The sequence below is a fragment of the Monodelphis domestica genome, chromosome 1, assembly GCF_027887165.1.
Source record: "Monodelphis domestica isolate mMonDom1 chromosome 1, mMonDom1.pri, whole genome shotgun sequence".
NCBI lineage: Eukaryota > Metazoa > Chordata > Mammalia > Didelphimorphia > Didelphidae > Monodelphis > Monodelphis domestica.
This window is the reverse complement of record NC_077227.1, coordinates 593,514,070-593,531,925: the sequence shown is the minus strand read 5'-3', so window position 1 is coordinate 593,531,925 and position 17,856 is coordinate 593,514,070. Positions and strand designations below refer to the sequence as shown.

Here is a 17,856-nt window from a genome sequence, read left to right as displayed (position 1 = left end):
GGAGATTGAAGGTAGAAACCAGGTTGGAAGGAGGAGTTTCCAGATGTCATAGGAACCTATACCCATCTAGACTCTTGGAGAGGTAGAAGATGTAGACTTGAAACTATGAAGTAAGGGGCAGGGCCAGTTGGCTCAGTGGATAGAGTCATGCCTGGAGATAGGAGGTCTTGGATTCAAATCTAACCTCACATACTTCCTAACTGTGTGACCCTGGGCAAATCACTTAACCCCAATTGTTTAACCCTTACTCTTCTGCTTTGGAATCTACCTGGGATTATTATTACTACCCAGAAAAAATACCTAGTATTAATTCTAAAACAGAACAGAAAGGTTAAAAAAAAAAAGAATTATGAAGAGGGCTACAGGGAGTTGATCAAAAGAACCAGGAGGAAAGTAGGTGATTGTCTTAAAAGAGAGAGAGACAAGGGCTATATAGGTTTAGAAGGCCATCATTTCCCACAACTAGGGTGGTCCCTCATTCTGAGATTCAGCACCATACCTCAAAGGACTGGAAAGTCAGCCCCACGTGGAAGCCCTCAGACACCTGGATCCGCCAAATACAGACTTTGCTGGGCCTGTAGTCATCTGGGTAATTGGGTGACTGAATATGACCATTGTCCTTCTTTACATCACCCCCACAGATAGCTGCAAATGGTATGGGTGGAGGAAGTCAGAATAATAGTGGAGAGGACTTCAGTCTATCTGGTGGGGTGTTTGACATTCCTCACCTTCCTGGATTCCCAGAATTCATGATAATTCCTACTTTACTGGACTCTTCCCCTTTGTTTTCCCTATTCCCCAGATCCTGCCATTTTTTAGAGGTCTGAGATTCCCATGGATTCTCTTCTCCATAATCTTTTATTTTCCCTGTATCTTTTAACTTCCTATCCACTTTAGCTTCTCTGATACCTCTGTCCAATTTCATTCCTCATTTATTTTCTTATCGGTTCTGTTCTTGATGTCTCTCTTTTCCCTAAGGCAATGTGTCTTCCTATTATTCCCTGCTAATAAGGAGCCTTCCTATTGCCTCCTGGATGAAATATAAAATCCTCTTTTGTCTTTTAAAGTGCTTTATAACCTTACTTCTTCCTGGCTTTCTAGTCTTCTCACACTTTTCTTCCCTCCATGTACTCTAGAAACCAACAACACTGACCTTCTTTTTGGCTCCTCTCCCATGAACTCAATGTCCAAATTCTGTGCCTTTGCATCGATTATCTTTCCTGTTTTAGAATTATCTTCTTGTCTTAGAATGCTCTCCTCCCTTACCTCTCTCTGCTTCCCAATTTCCTGGACTTCTGGACTCAGTTCAAACTTTACTTTTTGCAGGCCTTTTCTAGTTCTTCCAGTCCTCTACCCCAGCTAGTACCTTCCCTCTGAGATTACCTCTGATGTATACCGTTTATAGCTTGTATGTCCAATTGTTTTGCATGTTGACTGGCACAGGTCAGTTTCAGTGGGCAGGATCAAGGCATTCTCTTTATACTCAGGCCTCATCCATCCCACAGCACAATACCTGCAAGTACCTTCATAAACAGCAAAGAAGCCTTTTCCAACCCAATTGCTGCTGCTTCTGAACTCCACCCAGAGGCGACTGTCAGTGGAGACGATGGGTTCAGGGAGTTTGCTCCCACAGAATCTTCCTATGGGCAGTAAAAGGGTAGGGAGTGGTATGAGAATAGCAAAAATGAATCCATCTAGAAATTAGGTATCAGGAAAGCAGGTTGTACGTAGGAGGAGACAATGAGGGATTCTTGATATGACTGTATGACTGTAAATGCATATGTTTGCATTATCAGAAAATCCCACTGTCCTTGGCCTGGATACATTTATTTAAGATGTCTTGTCCCCTGTGTCATAAGGAAAGCTTAAAAGTCTACTATAGGTTACAACATGGAGGAACCATAATTTTCAAGCCTTGCCAGGGGCACCCAGATACTCCAGGTTCTATCTCTACTTTAGCTCTGACCCTATCTCTACTTGATGCCCTTTATTCCCAGGCTCCTTTCTGTTGTTCAGCCATTACATGACACAATCATTCCAAATTTCTTTCCCTTCCAGAAACTGCAAAACTGCAGACCTTGGACCTGGAATGGGCTCATCAAGCAAGGTACATAGATAAGCAAGAATCAACCTGCAGCCTTTCTCTTTCTCATCTTATCAATTCCCCAAAGCACTGACTACACTGGCAGGCAGGTTGGATAGATATGGTTATCCCTGCTTTATAGAGGAAGAAACTGATGGCCACAAAAGTTAAGTGATTTCCTTAAGGTTGTATCAGAACCAGGATTAGAATCAAAAGATTCTGCTGCTGAGTCCAGGGTTCATTCCATTTTAGTATAGTAATCAATTTGACAAGTGTGCTTAGAACTGTGTTCCACAGTGGGGTTTAGGAAAACTATTAGGAAAGAAATGAGTAGTTCTCAGAAAGAAGGATAAAAAATAATAACTAGCATTTATGTAGCATTTTAATATTTTCAAAGTGCTTTACTGGGCAGCTAGGTGGCATAGTGGTCAGAGCAGTGGGCTTAGAATTAAGAAGAGTCATCTTCATGAGTTCAAATCTGGCCTGAGATATTTCCTAGCTTTGTGACCCTGGGCAAGTCATTTAACCCTCTTTGCCTCAGTTCTTCATCTGTAAAATGAGCTGGAGAAGGAAATGGTAAGCCACTTTAGTATCTTCGCTGAGAAAACCCCAAATGGGGCCAAGAAGAGTTGGCCACAACTGAACAATAGCACCTTCTTGCTTCTAAAATCCATGACTCTTACTTATGGGCAGCTAGGTGAAACTTTATATGTTATTTCATTTGACCATGATGCCTAGGGCAGGGGAGGACATGGTTACCTCGAAGGGGAGCTTTTCTCCAAAACCCGTCTCTAACCTCTACGTAGTCATACCAGCATAGCCGGCTGCGGTATAAATCCAGGGAAGTAAAATTCAGAAGAATCTGTCAGGGATAAAGAGGAAGGTAAAAGGTCATGTCACTTCTCATTCTATCCCTTTTACCTCTCCCTAACCAGCTTCCTTAGCATAACATGTCTCACCCTGCAGTTGGGTAGATGGCAGACTTGAGAAAGGACCTAAGGATCTCTGCACTCAAGCACTCAACGTGGCAAATAGATATATTCTGAGGCAGTGGTGCCAAAATCAAATAGAAAGCCATACAGAAGGATTCTGATAGGCCACATATTGACTTAGAAAACCACAAATTAATATTATATGTTATGTATTTTTTGTGAAATATTTTCCAAGTACATTTCAATCTGTTCAAACGTCACTCACTCAGGCTCCATAACTGACACTTCTGTTCTATAGCACCAGGGAGGTGCCCTCTCACTAAAGGCTTCTTTTCAATGTCCAGCTGATATAATCACTAATACTTTAGTGTGAATTAGCTGACAAAAGAGTGTTCTTTGGTAACAGGAGGGGTTCAGAACAGCATGAGACTAGTTGGCGCCCAAAAGGGGAAAAGTCCTAGAAATAGAGAAGACTAGGATGGAAGGATACTGACACAGTCATTCCACACTTTCCACGAACTTCATTTATTAAGTACCTACTCTGTGAAGGGAACTACACTGGACACTGCAGATGACACAGTCTTGTCCTCAAGGAGCTCGTAGTCTGGAGGGAAGGGGAGTATATAAGAAAGATACATATGAAAATATAACTAATAAGTCAAGGAAGCCAGTGATAAGACTCTGCTATTTTGTAGGTGGGTCCTAGAAGAATCCATTTTCCTAATTACTAGCATAGTTAGTAATTAATGAATGCTTGTTGGCTGATGGATTGGACTGATAGACTGAATCCATGTCAGATTAGCAGATGGGCCACAGGTCTAAAGAGATATAAGAGCGGCACCTCTGGGAGTAGTGAAGGCAATTTGCTTGGCAGCTTCTAGGTAAGTGTTGGGGTGGAGGGGCGGGGGGGGGGGGGAGGGAGGGGATAGTATGAGCTAGTTTAATTTGCCTTGAGATTCCAGAAGTATGAGCAGCAAAGAACTCAACCGAGTGATGCATAGGGTCTTTGCTACGTGTATCTTCTTTCCTGAGATGGTAGGTAGTCCAATTATGAAGGCTTCCTGTGTAAGCTAATCCTTTAGCTAGAGGTAAAGGAAAGGGTTTGCACAGTGACTCTCTACTCAGGTTCCTAGATAGGAAGAAAGAAAGAATTCTGGAAGGTTAGTTGGTGATCAGGAAGCAAAGCAAAGGATTGGGGAATCTGAGGTAGTGAGTGGGTGGTGAATGTAAGAATGTAAGACAGAAGGCAGAAAGGAGGAAGGCAATAAATAGATCTACCCCCATCAAAACCTTGGTCAGCAGAGGATGAATCCGGACTTTCTGAAGAAGCATCCAACACTGAGTGGAACACAAAGACCCCAGAAAATGAGAAGACTCTGTGCCCTCCCTGAGAAGAAAGTGATGCGTCATGGTGGGCAGGGACTCCCTATTTAGGAGCACATGGGTAGAACTGATGTGGCTGGCTTATTTAGGTATCTAAGATGAAACTCACAGGCTGGTAAATATCTTTAAACCTACTTAAACACTTCTTTTTAAAAACCCTTACCTTCTGTCTTGGAGTCAATACCAAGTATTGGTTCCAAGGCAGAAGAGTGGTAAGGGCTAGGCAATGGGGGTTAAATGACTTGCCCAGCATCAAACAACCAGGAAGTATCTGAAGTCTGATTTGAACCCTTTCTCCAGGCCTGGCTCTCTATTCACTAGCTGCCCCTTAAATATACTTTAAACCTAGGAATCGACCCCTTCTCACTGCCTTATATGGGGACAAATGAATTGTTCAGACAAAAAAACCAAACCAAGAATATTTCACTAATAGCCCTGGAGCCAAGGGATTTGGTTTTTTGGAGGAATTAAGACTAGAAAAAAGACAAGGATAACAGGAAATGGATGATATGTATCTCAAAAGGACCAGAACTCTTTGAACTAATCAATAGGACTTTCAACCAAAAACTGAGGGAAAGGGGTGGGGAAAAGGCCCAGATAAAATGATAGTGACAGTCTGGAGAATACCACGGGTGATAGAGAAGCCTTTAACAGAAGACATGCTCAGCAATTCTCTGCAGGAGATGGAGTGGGGAACTATAAGGAAGAAAGCTGCCTTTAGAATAATACTTAACAGATTTAACTGTCTCTGTCATAGTCAATGAACAGCATATGGGCAATAATCAAAGTGGATTTGAAATTTTAATATAAACAGGTTGATACAATTTCATAGTTATCACTGAGATGATAATGGCATTCTGGACTGGAATATGGCAATGGTGAGATTACCATATTTGTCTGAACAGAAGAAGTGGGTCATATATATACCAAAAAAGGCAAGAAAATCCATGAGGCTCAGAGGGGAAACATGATAGAAAGCATATAGAGAAGGATCGCAGAAGGGGAAAAGAAATTATGTTGTTCACAGAACTACACGTTACCAGACCATGAGCCTATTACAGTTTACAAGACTGATACAAAGAAAAAAATATGGTAGCAATAAGAGATTTCAAATACAATGACAAGTTAAAGTGCAATTCTGCCAAAGACAGACTATCTGATACATTCTTGCCTTACTGATAATTTCACCACTTAGAATGTAGAGAGAGCAATTACAACAGCTGCTGCTCTAGACAATTTTAACCAACAAGGAAAGCTAGTTGGTGATGTGCCAAAGATTTTGTAATCTGAGAGTTAAGAATATTCAAGGCTGTCAGCTAGGTAGCTTGGTGGAGTGAGAGCCAGGCCCAGAGACAAAAGGTTCTGGGTTCAAATGTGGCCTCAGATAGTTCCTAGCTGTGTGCCCTGGGCAGGTCACTTAACCCTACTAGCCCATACCATTCTGGTCCTAATCTCAGCCTGTCCAAAAAATGAAGGTAAACTATAAATGCCTAATGGTGAAGTAAGAGAAGGAAGGAGATAATCAAACCATTGTACGTTTCCAAAGCCCTTTATGACTTTCAGAGGGACTTTCTTACAGAGGGAGCTTCTTTCCATCAAGATCTTTATCAATGGGCAGCTAGGTGGCTTAGTGCATAAAGAGCCAGAGCCAGAGTTGGGAGGGCCTGAGTTCAAATGGGGTCTCAGACACTTCCTAGCTGGGTGACTCTGGGCAAGTCACTTGACCCCCATTGCCCAGCCCTTAACGCTCCTTTGCCTTGGAACCAATACTTAGTATTGATTCTGAGATAGAAAGTAAAGGTTTAAAAAAAGTATTCAAGGAAGGAAATACTAGAAACAGTAAGACATGCACCCTAGACTTTTAGGAAAGTGGGTTTTTTTGGGAAAAGTTCAGAGGAAAGATCCAAGGGCCAAAGACTCTAAAAGGAAAGATGCCTCAAGAGGAATGATTATATGTTGTGAATATTTATTCCCAATGAAAAACCAACAAGTCAAGTAGCTTAAGGAAGCTGCAAGGTAATCTCTTGGATGAGTTTACAAATGTTTAATGCACATATATAAATGAAGAAGGCACATGCAACCAAGGATGAATAGTGATGGTGGCCAATACTAACTTACATGGGCATAGTGCTCTGTATTATTCAAGCCCTTTCCTCTCAGCTACTTTCTGCAGTAGGTTAACATCACTACCTTGAACTGTGATAATTATATCAGGAATGCTAAAGCCCAAGATGAATTTTATTTTAAAGCAGATAGGTGGCTCAGTGAATTGAGAGCCAGGTCTGGAGATTGGAAGTCCTCAGTTCAAATCTAGCCTCAGATACTTCCAGGCTCTATGACCTTGGGCAAGTCATTTAACCCCAACTGCCTGGCTCTTTGCCTTGGAACTGAAACTTACTATTGATTCTCATACAAAAGATAAAGGTTCAAGGGGGGAAAAGTTGGTAAGGGAAACAAACAAAAAAATCTTAATAAAAAGAAAAGGGAGCAGCTGGGTAGCTCAAGTGGATGGAGAGCCATGCCTAGATATGGGAGATCCTGGGTTCAATCAGACACTTCCTAGCTGAGTGACCTTGGGCAAGTCACTTAACCCCTATTGCCTAGCCCTTATCACACTTCTTCCCAAGAACCAATACATAGTATTGATTCTAAGACAGAAAGTAAGGATTAAAAAAAAGAAACAATAAAAAAGGAAGAGATCTGGGCCTGGAAAAAAGTGGAAAGTTAAAAGATGATTCAGGAAAGGGGAATTGTGCCACTCATATTTTCTGTGCATTTTCTCTACCAAAGAGAAAATGTCTTCTCCAACCAGACTCAAAGGAATAAAGCAAATATGATTAAAAGGCAGTTGAAGCCCAAGATAAGGTGAAGATGATAAGAACACATCTCATCACTTTAAATGAACTCAAGGTGTTAGGTCTAAAGGCATAACATTCCAGGATACTGAAAAGACTTGCAGATGTGTGAACACAGAACCACTTCTAGTGCTCTCTGGGAAATCATGGTGAATGGGAGAGGGGCCAGAAAATCAGATGGGTGAATACTGTTCCAGTTTTCAAAATGTGGAAAAATATAGATCCTTCCAATGAAAGGCCAGTGATTTTGACACTGATCTCTAGCAAAATTCTAGGGTGATTACCAAACAGATGGTTTGTGTGCACTTAGAAAAGGAAGCAATGATCATTAGTAGCCAGCATGAGTTCAACGAGAATAAGTCATGTCATATTAATATCATTTCTGTATTTCTGTTTTGATTCAGTTTCTAGTATTGTTCACCAGGGGAACGCCATATGTATATATATGTATATATGTATACATATATATATAAAGTATATCTGGTTTATACACACACACACACACACACACACATATATATATATATATATGGTTTTTATTAAGGCCATCAAAAAAAAATCTCTTATGGGCAATGGAAGGTAGTGGGAAGTTCACTGGGTTTGGAGTCAGAAGACTAAGGTCCAAGTTTCTGATTTTGTCAATTAATTAACCTAGTAAACAGGGCAGCTAGGTGGCACAATGGATAGAGCACTGGGTCTGGAGTTAGGAAGACCTGAATTCAAATCTGACCTCGTATAGTTAGTTCCTAGCTGTGTGACTCTGGGAAGTTACTTAACTCTGTCTCAGTTTCCTCATCTGTAAAAAAATGAGCTTGAGAAAGAAATGGCAAACCACTCTATTATCTTTGTCATGAAAACCCCAGATGGAGTCTCAAAATCTCAGACAGGACTGAAAGGACTAAACCACAACCCTGGACAAGTCACTTAATCTTTTTGAGCCTGTTTCCTTGGAGATAGAGATACTCTTTGTGATATCTCTCCCCCTGGGTTGTTTTAAGTCCCATGAGAGCAGGACCAAATCTTCCAGATATCTGTATCTCTTCCAGAACCACATAGTCTGACTTGCACATAGCAGGCCCTTCATTTTGATGCAGATCCATAATATTAAGCTACTGCTTAATAAACAGAAAATTCTAAAAGGCAACGACTGTTTTTTGTCTTTGTATTCTCAAGCCTACCACAGTGCCTTATATATTAAACACCTAGTAGGTATATAAGTACATTTGCTGAATTGAACTGAAATGTCTGCTATGTACACAGCATCATGCTAGGTACCAGAGATACTAAAATGAAAAACAAAGAAAACCTTTTGCTCTCAAGGGGTCTTGAGTTAGGTGGCAACATGAATAAAGAGTAGGAAGGGGAATCAGGAAGACTTGGGCTCAGATCCTGCCTCAGACACTAGCTATTCAATTCTGTACAAGTCACTTAACCTCTGTCTACCTCAGTTTCTTATCTGCAAAGTAGGGAAAACTAAGAGAACCCACTTCCTAGGATTATTATGAGGACCAAATGAAATAATTGTAAAGCACGTTGCAAACTTAAAGCACAACATAAATGCTAGCTGCTACTACTAGTGCTATAACCAGAATTCACTTAATAAATGTTAGTTAAATGAAAGGAAGCATAATATAAATGTAAGCTATTCTTACTATATTTTGTGGGCAAGGTAGGCTGGATTACAGTACAGATAAGTAAGTTGTCTAAACAACCAGAAAGTAATGATCTAGTTTGAGGAGGTCCTCAGCTTTGTAACATAAGAGTTCTCTCTCTGTGGTTTTCCAATATTTTGACCAAGGATTAGGGTTAAGGTATATTTAGTTCAAATCAACAATCATTTACAGAGCCATTCAGCAATCATTTACAGAACCAAAACAAGGAATCCTGGCACCCATGAAAATTCACTTGAACAGTGTGAAGTGACCATTTTCCTAGGGCGTCTGGCCTACATTCCAAAAAGAGCTAGAAAAGAAGGCAGAAGGTAATCTGGAAAGATCGTCTGATCTTAAGTACAATCTCTCCCTCTCTCTTCTCACTCTCTATGGCCCATGATTTCCCCTTCTCAATTTTTTTTTCTTTCAAACCTCTTCAAACTAGATCATTACTTTCTGGTTGTTTAGACAACTTAAAACTATGTGAGATAATAAGAGTGAAATGAGTAGAACCAAGAGAACATTATATAGAGCTACAGACTTAATATCTGAAGAATAATTTGTGAACATATACCTCCAGAGAATAAACTGAGAAGTGGAAACACAAAGACTATATTTTGCTGGATGACACCTTCTATGGTGTGGGAAAGAGAGGAGCTGAATAAAAAGATGTAATAAACTTTTAAAAAAGAGAATTAGACAAGTTTAAAGGAGTGATAGGTTTTTGAGGGGGGAGAGATTGTGAATTCCATTTTGTACAGGTTGAATTTGAGATATTTATAAAATATTCAAAGAGAAACATAGAAAGCTGTTGGTGACATGGGACTAGATTTCAGAGAAGAGATTAGAACTGGACCATAGATTAGGAAATTACCTGCATAGTAATGGTAAATGAACTCACGGGAACTGATGAGAACACCAAGAGGTAGAGTAGAGAGAAAAGAGAACAGAGGCTTGGGGGATACCCACGGTTAGGGAGTGGGATGATAAATCCCAAAAGGAAGCTAAAAAGAAAAATCACAGAGGTAGGAGAACCAGGAGAGGGCAGTGTCAGGGAAGCTGAGGGAGGAGAGAATATGTAAGAGAAGGGGTGCTAAGTAGTATCAAAAGCTATAGAGAGTTCAAAAAGAATGAGTACTCTGAAAGAAACAATAGATTTCATAATTAAGATGTGGTTGGTAACTTCGGAGAGAACAGTTTCAGTAGAGGAATATTAATCATTTTGCCAGAAATCATTTTACAAGGGGTTTAGAAGGGAGTGGTTGATGAGGAAGTCATGACAACAAAGATAGCTTCTAATTAATAACAGATGCAGAAAGAGACATAGGATGATAACTTGAGGAGGTGGGGAAGACCTGGGAACATTTTTTTTAGTCCATAGGGAAGGAATTGGTAGATAAAGAGAGAGTGAAGATAACAAAGAGAAGGGAGATGATCAAGGGACAGACTCCCAAAAGAGATAGAAGGGTATGTAAGGGCATAAGTGGAAGGGTTGGCCATAGAAAGAAAAGGGACATTTTCTCCTCAGATACCTGAGCAAAGAGAAAAGGACAGATGACATAAAGGAGGTTTAAGGTACAAAATAGGAATGAACTGGAAGTTCTTGGTATATGACCTCTATTTTCTCAATAAAATTGGGGTCAAGATCATTTGGTAAAAAGAAGGGAGAAGTAGTGATATAGGGGGCTTGAAGAGAGGAGAAGGTTTGGGATAATCATTGTGAGGAACATACCATAAAATCAATGAGGAATGAATAAAATAACTGCTTGCAACTGGCATTAAATAACATAAATTTATAATGTACCTGGTTGTATGACTTCCAGTTGCATTCAACAGCACATGGGAAGGAAGAGGAAAAATAAGTGATGAGGCAATCCAGGGTTGAAGTTTGTCAAAATATAGATGGCAACAGAACAATGGGCCCAATGATTTAAGAGTAGAGAAATTTATAGAGGAACTGTTCCATTATAAGTTCAAAAATCTGGAGGGAAGGAAGGAAGGCCAGAAAAACACATAGAGCCTTGTAGAGTAAAGACTAGTAACTAGTGAATGCAAAGAGAATGAAGAATAGATTTAGGAAAGGTAGAAGAAGAGAGAGATATGGAAAGGATAGGAGGTTGTGATCAGAGTGAAATTCAGAGTTCTGGATCACAGTGGTAAAACAGTTGTGGGTAATGGTGAGATCAATGATATGATCATCCAAGTGGGTAGTGGAGGTAGAGTGAAGGTGAAGGCCATGAGAGTTAAGAAGATTGAGCAGTAAAGTTGGCAGGAGGTGTTAAAGTATATTAATTTATATAGTGAAGATCTCAAGTATGAGAAAGTTGAAGTGGATGGAAAAAGGGAAAATACAGAGAGAGAAGAAAGCCCTGGATAGAACCTTGAGTGACATCTCTGCTAAAGAAGGGAGAAATGGGAATGATTTCTGATCTCACCTCTTTATCAGGTAAGGAAAAGAAGTTCATATAGGTAGGATAACACTATCATGGAAGCCAAAAGAAGAAAAAAGTATCAAGGACTAGATATTGAATAGTGTCTTAAAAAAAGCACGCTGGTCAGGGAGCATGAAGATTATAAAAAAGCCACTGGAACTGGCAATAAAGGGATCATTGGTGACCTTGGAAAAAAGCTATTTCAGTCAAGTGGTTTTGATGTGGGCTGAAATGTCCCACTGAACCCTGCCAAATAGCTGTGAACAATCAAAAGAACATGGAAAGAATAACTTGTTAATTAGTATGGGGCCACCTTTTAGCTAGATTTACAATTATGAGGAAACTTCTTACATCACATGACCTAAGGCCTTGGTTAAGGAGGTTTGGATTCCCAGTTACACAGGACTAGGTTTAAACAAAGCTTAGTTTACACAATCACTGCCTTCCTTAGACTCTGTGAAGAATTAGGCAAAAGTAACTTGGTTGACATTCCATTTACATTGTGGTTTGTTCCCCCTACAGTGGAGAAACAAGGTGAATCATAGGTAAGGCCACACAGACCAAGGTGAACTATGGGCAAAGTGACATCAGTTCCCCGGGAATGGCAGGGCAACAACCACCCAAACAAATGACCCCTTCCTTAGTAACTACTCGAGATATAAAGAATTCCTGAAAACCTCTCAGGAACTTTCCACTACCATGCCTTTTCATCACTACAGACTTTCCATCACCATGGTCACTTCATCACCAAGGCCATTCCACTGCTTTCCTCCCTCTCAATAAAGCTTGTTTCCTTGCCATGGAGATTGCCTGAGTTATTAATTCTTTGGATAAGACCCCATTTCCACACACCCCCCACATAATTTTTGGCACCCAGTACCAGTGAGGGATGGAATGGTTACCCCTGGCAAGATCTAGTCCTCTAAGACATAAGAAAATGGAGAAAGGAGATGGACTTGGACATAGGGAAGATTATAATTCAAATTCTGTTTCTATCAATTACAACATGAATGTCTCCCCCTCTGTGCCTCAGTTTCCTAAACTATAAAATGAGAGGATTATACTACATCAGAGATGTTAAACATGCAATTGTGGAATGAGGGCAGAACCAGGTTAAAATGTAATTGGGAAACATTTAACAAAATAAATAAAATTACAATAGAACATAATGTTAATATGTGATTTTCTAAGCCAGTATGTGGACTACAAGGGTTTCTTATGTAGAGTTTAGTGGGCCCATTTCTATTTGAGTTTGATATGACTGGATTGCATGACCCATAAGACCCCTTGCAGTTCAAATCTATTGTCCAGATGGCCTCATTCTTCTCTGTAAAGTAGAAGGAGAGGTCATCTATTGAGAATGTGTGTGTGTGGGGGGGGGGCATAGATGGCATGTTCTTCAAATCTGTTGATTACATAAAGTGAAAGGGATAGTCAACAGGTTGGATGAAGAATTTGGATTCAAAGACAGGTTGAAATGAATCAAGAAAATGACAGGACTGACAAAAGAGATAAACCAACCTTGGGACATGGTAATAGAAAATATTGAGTTCAGATAATGAAAGGTCACTCTGGGCTGGTCAGACCACATTTAAGGTTTCTGTGGTTGACAAGGGACCATATGTCAAGTATCCATCAAATGGAGAATGACTGAACAAACTAACATATGAATCTAATAGAATATCATTATCTTGTAAGAAATTACAAATCCAAAGAATTTAGAGAAATTTGGAAGACTTTTATAAACTGATAGAGGGGGAAATATGTGAAACCAGAAGAGAAAGTTATATAATAACCTCAGTAACATAAAAAAATAAACTAGTCTTAAAAGGCATCAGAACTGTGATCAGTGCTATAGTTAATATTGACTTCAGAGGATAGAAAATGTAATACTTTGTCCTCTTGATAAAGAGGTGATGGATACAAGGTATTTTGTCATACATATCCCATTTCGATATAAGGAAAAGTTCTACTGTAAGTGTGTGTATGTGTGCATGAGTGTATATGACAATTATTTTTAAAAGGATGTTGGTAAAAACTTTTTATTAAATAGAGGATGTTAAGAAAGAAATGACTAGTAAGTCAAATGGCTTGCAAATCATGTCACACGAGGGAGAGTTAAAGGAATTGGGGCCTTTTATCCTGGAAAAAAAGTGAATAGAACAGTGGCCTTAGAATTAGGAAGACTAATCTTCTTGAGTTCCTTTAACTAGTTGTGTCATCCTGGGTAAGTCACATAGCCCCGTGTACCTCAGTTCCTCATCTATAAAATGAACTGGAAAAGGAAATGGCATAGCACTCTTGTATCTTTGTCAAGAAAACCTGGGCAGTTGGACATGACTGAAAATAACTGAACAACATCTTGGAGAAGAGAAGTTTGAGAAGAAATATAGGATCATAAGGTTGCTAGCACATGATAGTTGACTTTAGACATTTTCAGAGATGTTGTAGGAAAAAGAACAAGAACTTGCTCTACACTGCTCCAGGTTTGACTGGCAAGAAGAATGAACAATTAAGGACATTCAATAATAAAGTAGGCTGCCACAAAGCAGTAATGAACTTTTGATTGGTATAAGAAGAGGCTAGAAGACACTATGAGGGATGCTGTGGCTAGAAATCTTATATGGAGAGGAAGGCTAGATGAAATGACTTCTGAGTTCTCTTTCCAAATCCAAGATTCTATAGTATTATTTAACCGAATGGTTTACTATAGTGTGAGAACACCATGGGCTATAGAATGGTCAGGGGCAATTTTAAAGAAGAGGTAGAATTCTAATGAGACTTTGAAGGGTGGAGACAAGTTGCACAGGTTTGGCCAAGGCTGGTCTTACCTCTAACCACTCACTCCTAGTTCCAAAGAAACAGCTAATGAAGGCAGGGGACTGACAAAGAAACAGATCCACAAGAAGAAAGAAGGAGAAACTGAAAACTGAAATGCTTGTCTAGAGAAGAACTGATATGGAAGATGAAAAGAAGGAAATTGGAGAGGAGAAAGGTATGGTCAGGTTATAATCCCTACATATATATCAAGTGCCTATTCCATACAAGGGGAAAAACAGATGATAGGGAACATGCAAATGTTTTATCATCTAACTGCTAATAATGCAGCCACTACAGTGGCCATTAGAAGGGTCATTTTGAGTATGTATATTTTTAATCTGAATAATATGCCCCAGGTGCTTTATGGGAGTTAACTGATGACTAGTTGGAGTGCTGTGGCAGACCCTGAAGAGCTGGAATACAATCCTTTGGAGAATAACACTTCACCTTTTTCCAAGCAAGATTAGAAAGATAAGTGAGTGGAGAGGAGGAATAGGTCACTCTGAGTGAAGATTTACGGGTCTCTTCTATCCCTCTCTCAATCAAAAACAAGACACAAACATACTCTGCAGGAGAGGAGAATCTGGTTTTTGTTTCCTTTTTTTTTTTAAAGGAAAATGTCATAAGCAGAGCTACAGATAGTATTTTCCACATCTAAAGCAAATAGCAGAAAATTGCCCTCAGAGTAACTTTTAAGACACATTTAGCTGGGGGAAGGGTGGTTTAGGGACATTCAAACATCAAAAATATCATTACTTAGTTGAAAACTCTTTACTTGGAGAATAATATCTGCAACAAAGTAGATGCTGCCATTTAGTTACTTCCCATTTTAACTAATTAGTGTTGTTATACTGTAGGGGTTTTAAGCTCAGTTGTTTCTCCGATTATGGAGTGTTACTATTGTTACTAGTGTTACTAATTCTAAACATTGGCAATGAAAAGTCCTGGTGACCCTAGTTGTATGGCTATGATTAAAAAAGTTTCTATAATCATATTTTTTAAAATTTAAGATTAAAAGTCTGACAAATTTTTCTCTCTCTCTGTTTTATGGCTTATGGGATGGAATACTTGGTTTTGATACTCATGACCCTCTTAACCCTAGGTGTGTCGGACCTGTTTCTTAAAAGGGTGACAAAATGATTTCTGATGTGTGTCAACTGAATTCTTGATCTACTATTTTGACTGCCTAGGTGGCAAACTAGCTGAAAAGGAAAGTACTGGTTTGTTCTAATGGAAACTACCATTTTGGACCTAGACAAATCTAACAAAAGATAGATTAAAAAAAGAAGTTAAAGACTTCAATAGGGCTTTAGAGAAGTAAGACCTCTGGTGATTACTGAATGGGAATAGAGAAGAATATGCATGTTTATCATTGTGTTTGTTACCTTTCTAAAATTGACCACATTCTAGGACAGGAGCTCTTAGACTATTTTGTTTCATGGATCTCTCTGGCAATCTGATTAAGTTTATGGATCCACTCTCAGAATAATTTAAATTTACAAAATAAAATATATAGAATGACAAAGGAAACCAATTATATTGAGATACAATTATCAAAAAGTATTTTTCCAGGTCACAGACTCCACGTTAAGAATTTCCACTTTAGGGCATAAAAACTGCCTAAACAAATGCAAATATTAAACAAATCCTTTAACCCACATAATGAAATAAACATTATAATGAAAAAAATGTCTTTGAAGAAAGGATATATATTTAGATGGAGGCTACATAATTTGATATTAAAGATTGGTGGGTCAAAGAACAATTTAGAGAAACAAAAGAAAATTTCATCAAAGGAAATTACAACATTGATATAATATACCAACACTTTTGGGATATAGCCATAGTAGTGCTTAGGGGAAAATTTATATCCATTACACTTATGTTAACAAAAGAAAGAAAGAACAGATCAATGGACTGAGTGCACAATGAAAAAATTAAAAAATCCACTAAAAACAAAGCAAAAATTCTGAAAATGAAAGATAAACAGAATTTAAAACAAGTAACCATTGAAATGATAAATGAAAGTAATAGTCCTACTAAAACACAAATAATAGGGATAAATCACCAGCTTATCTGATAAAAATCTAGGAAGAAAAAATTGTTGATATCAAAAACAAAAAAAGGAGAAATAATCACAAGTTAAAAATAACTAAAGGAAAATATTAGAAATTATTTTACCCAATTATGTGCCAGAAAGAAAACACATGAAATGGATGAATATTTACAAATATATAAAATACTCAGAACAAGGAACAGAGAATTTAAATAATCCAATCTCAGAAAAAGACATTGAATCAGCCATATATGAACTATGAAAGGGAAAAAAAATACAAAGACCAGATGGATTTATAAGTAAATTCTACCCAGCGGCCAAGGAACAAGTAACTCCAATTTTAAATGAATTACTTGCAAAAACAGGTAAAGATAGAATATTATTAAACTCCTTCTAGGAGACAAATATAGTACTGATACATTCCTAAATCATGGATCAGGAAGCCAGAAATATTGCTAATGAATATTGAGGCAAAATTACTGAGTAAAATATTAATATTAGCAAAGAGTAGTAGCAAAAGTATAGTAAAATACTTAAAATTGTGTACTATAAGCAGTTTAGAATTATAGTAGGAATGCAGAGTTTATTTAGGAAAACTATAAATATAACAGAGCACATTAATAAATGAAGGAATGAATGAATAAAAGTCACATATTTATACCAAGAGACAGAAAAAACTTTTTTTTTTTTAAACCCTTACCTTCCGTCTTGGAGTCAATACTGTGTATTGGCTCCAAGGTAGAAGAGTGGTAAGGGCTAGGCAATGGGGGTCAAGTGACTTGCCCAGGGTCACACAGCTAGGAAGTGGCTGAGGCCAGATTTGAACCTAGGACCTCCCGTCTCTAGGCCTGGCTCTTAATCCACTGAGCTACCCAGCTGCCCCCCAGAAAAAACTTTTGATAAAATATATCCTTTTTTTAAAAATACCAACTTTTCTTTACTCTGATAAATCTATATAAAATTAAGAGGAAGCATGGTTCCATAATTTATAGTGGAGAAATATTAGAGGCCTTTTGAAACTGATCAAGAGTAAGGCATACATGTACATTGTCACTAATTATTTGATAATAATTTGACATGATAATAGTTATAGAAAAACTATCTATAGTCATATAAGCACTGGCAAAGAAAAAAGTTGATCAGTGAAGTCAGGGAAGGTAAGTGGCTCAATGGATAGAAAGGCAAGGCTGGAGAAAGGAAGTCTTGGGTTCAAATATGGCCTCAGACACTTCCTATTTGTGTGGTCCCAGGCAAGTCACTTAATCCCAATTGCCTAACTTTTACTCCTCTTCTGCTTTGGAACCGATATTTAGTATTGATTCTAAGACAGAAGGTAAGAATTAAAAAAAAAAAAAAGAAATACATTAAGTACAAAGGTCCAGAAACAACTGAACATAGTAGTGTAGTGATCAATAAACCCAAGGATCCAATCTACTGAAGTAAGGCCTCATTAGTGATTCAACAAAAACTGGCGGGAAAATTGAAAAGCATTCTAGGAAAAATTAAATTTAGATCAAAATCTCAAGCCATATGCAATAATAAGCCCTAAATGGATATATGCCCTATTTTTATAAAAAGTTTAAATATAATAAATAAGTTATAACGATAGATAAGGTAGGACTTTTTGATCAAAGTAGAGAGAA

The 17,856-nt window shown here is 38.4% G+C and overlaps 1 protein-coding gene across 2 annotated transcripts in view; it reads right to left on the bottom strand.

Moving 5' to 3' along the window:
- The window catches only part of BMP1 (bone morphogenetic protein 1), a 59,786-nt gene that overhangs the window by 19,267 nt on the left and 22,663 nt on the right, over positions 1–17,856 (bottom strand). For both annotated transcript variants that reach the window (XR_008915576.1, XM_056813685.1), the window contains exons 9-11: positions 2,843–2,945; positions 1,524–1,640; positions 500–645 (exon numbers count right to left, since the gene is read on the bottom strand). Coding sequence is in view for 1 of the 2 variants with exons in the window: in XM_056813685.1 (XP_056669663.1) it covers positions 500–645; positions 1,524–1,640; positions 2,843–2,945 (366 nt within the window). In the remaining variant the exon portion in view is untranslated. The remainder of the gene's footprint in view (positions 1–499; positions 646–1,523; positions 1,641–2,842; positions 2,946–17,856) is intronic.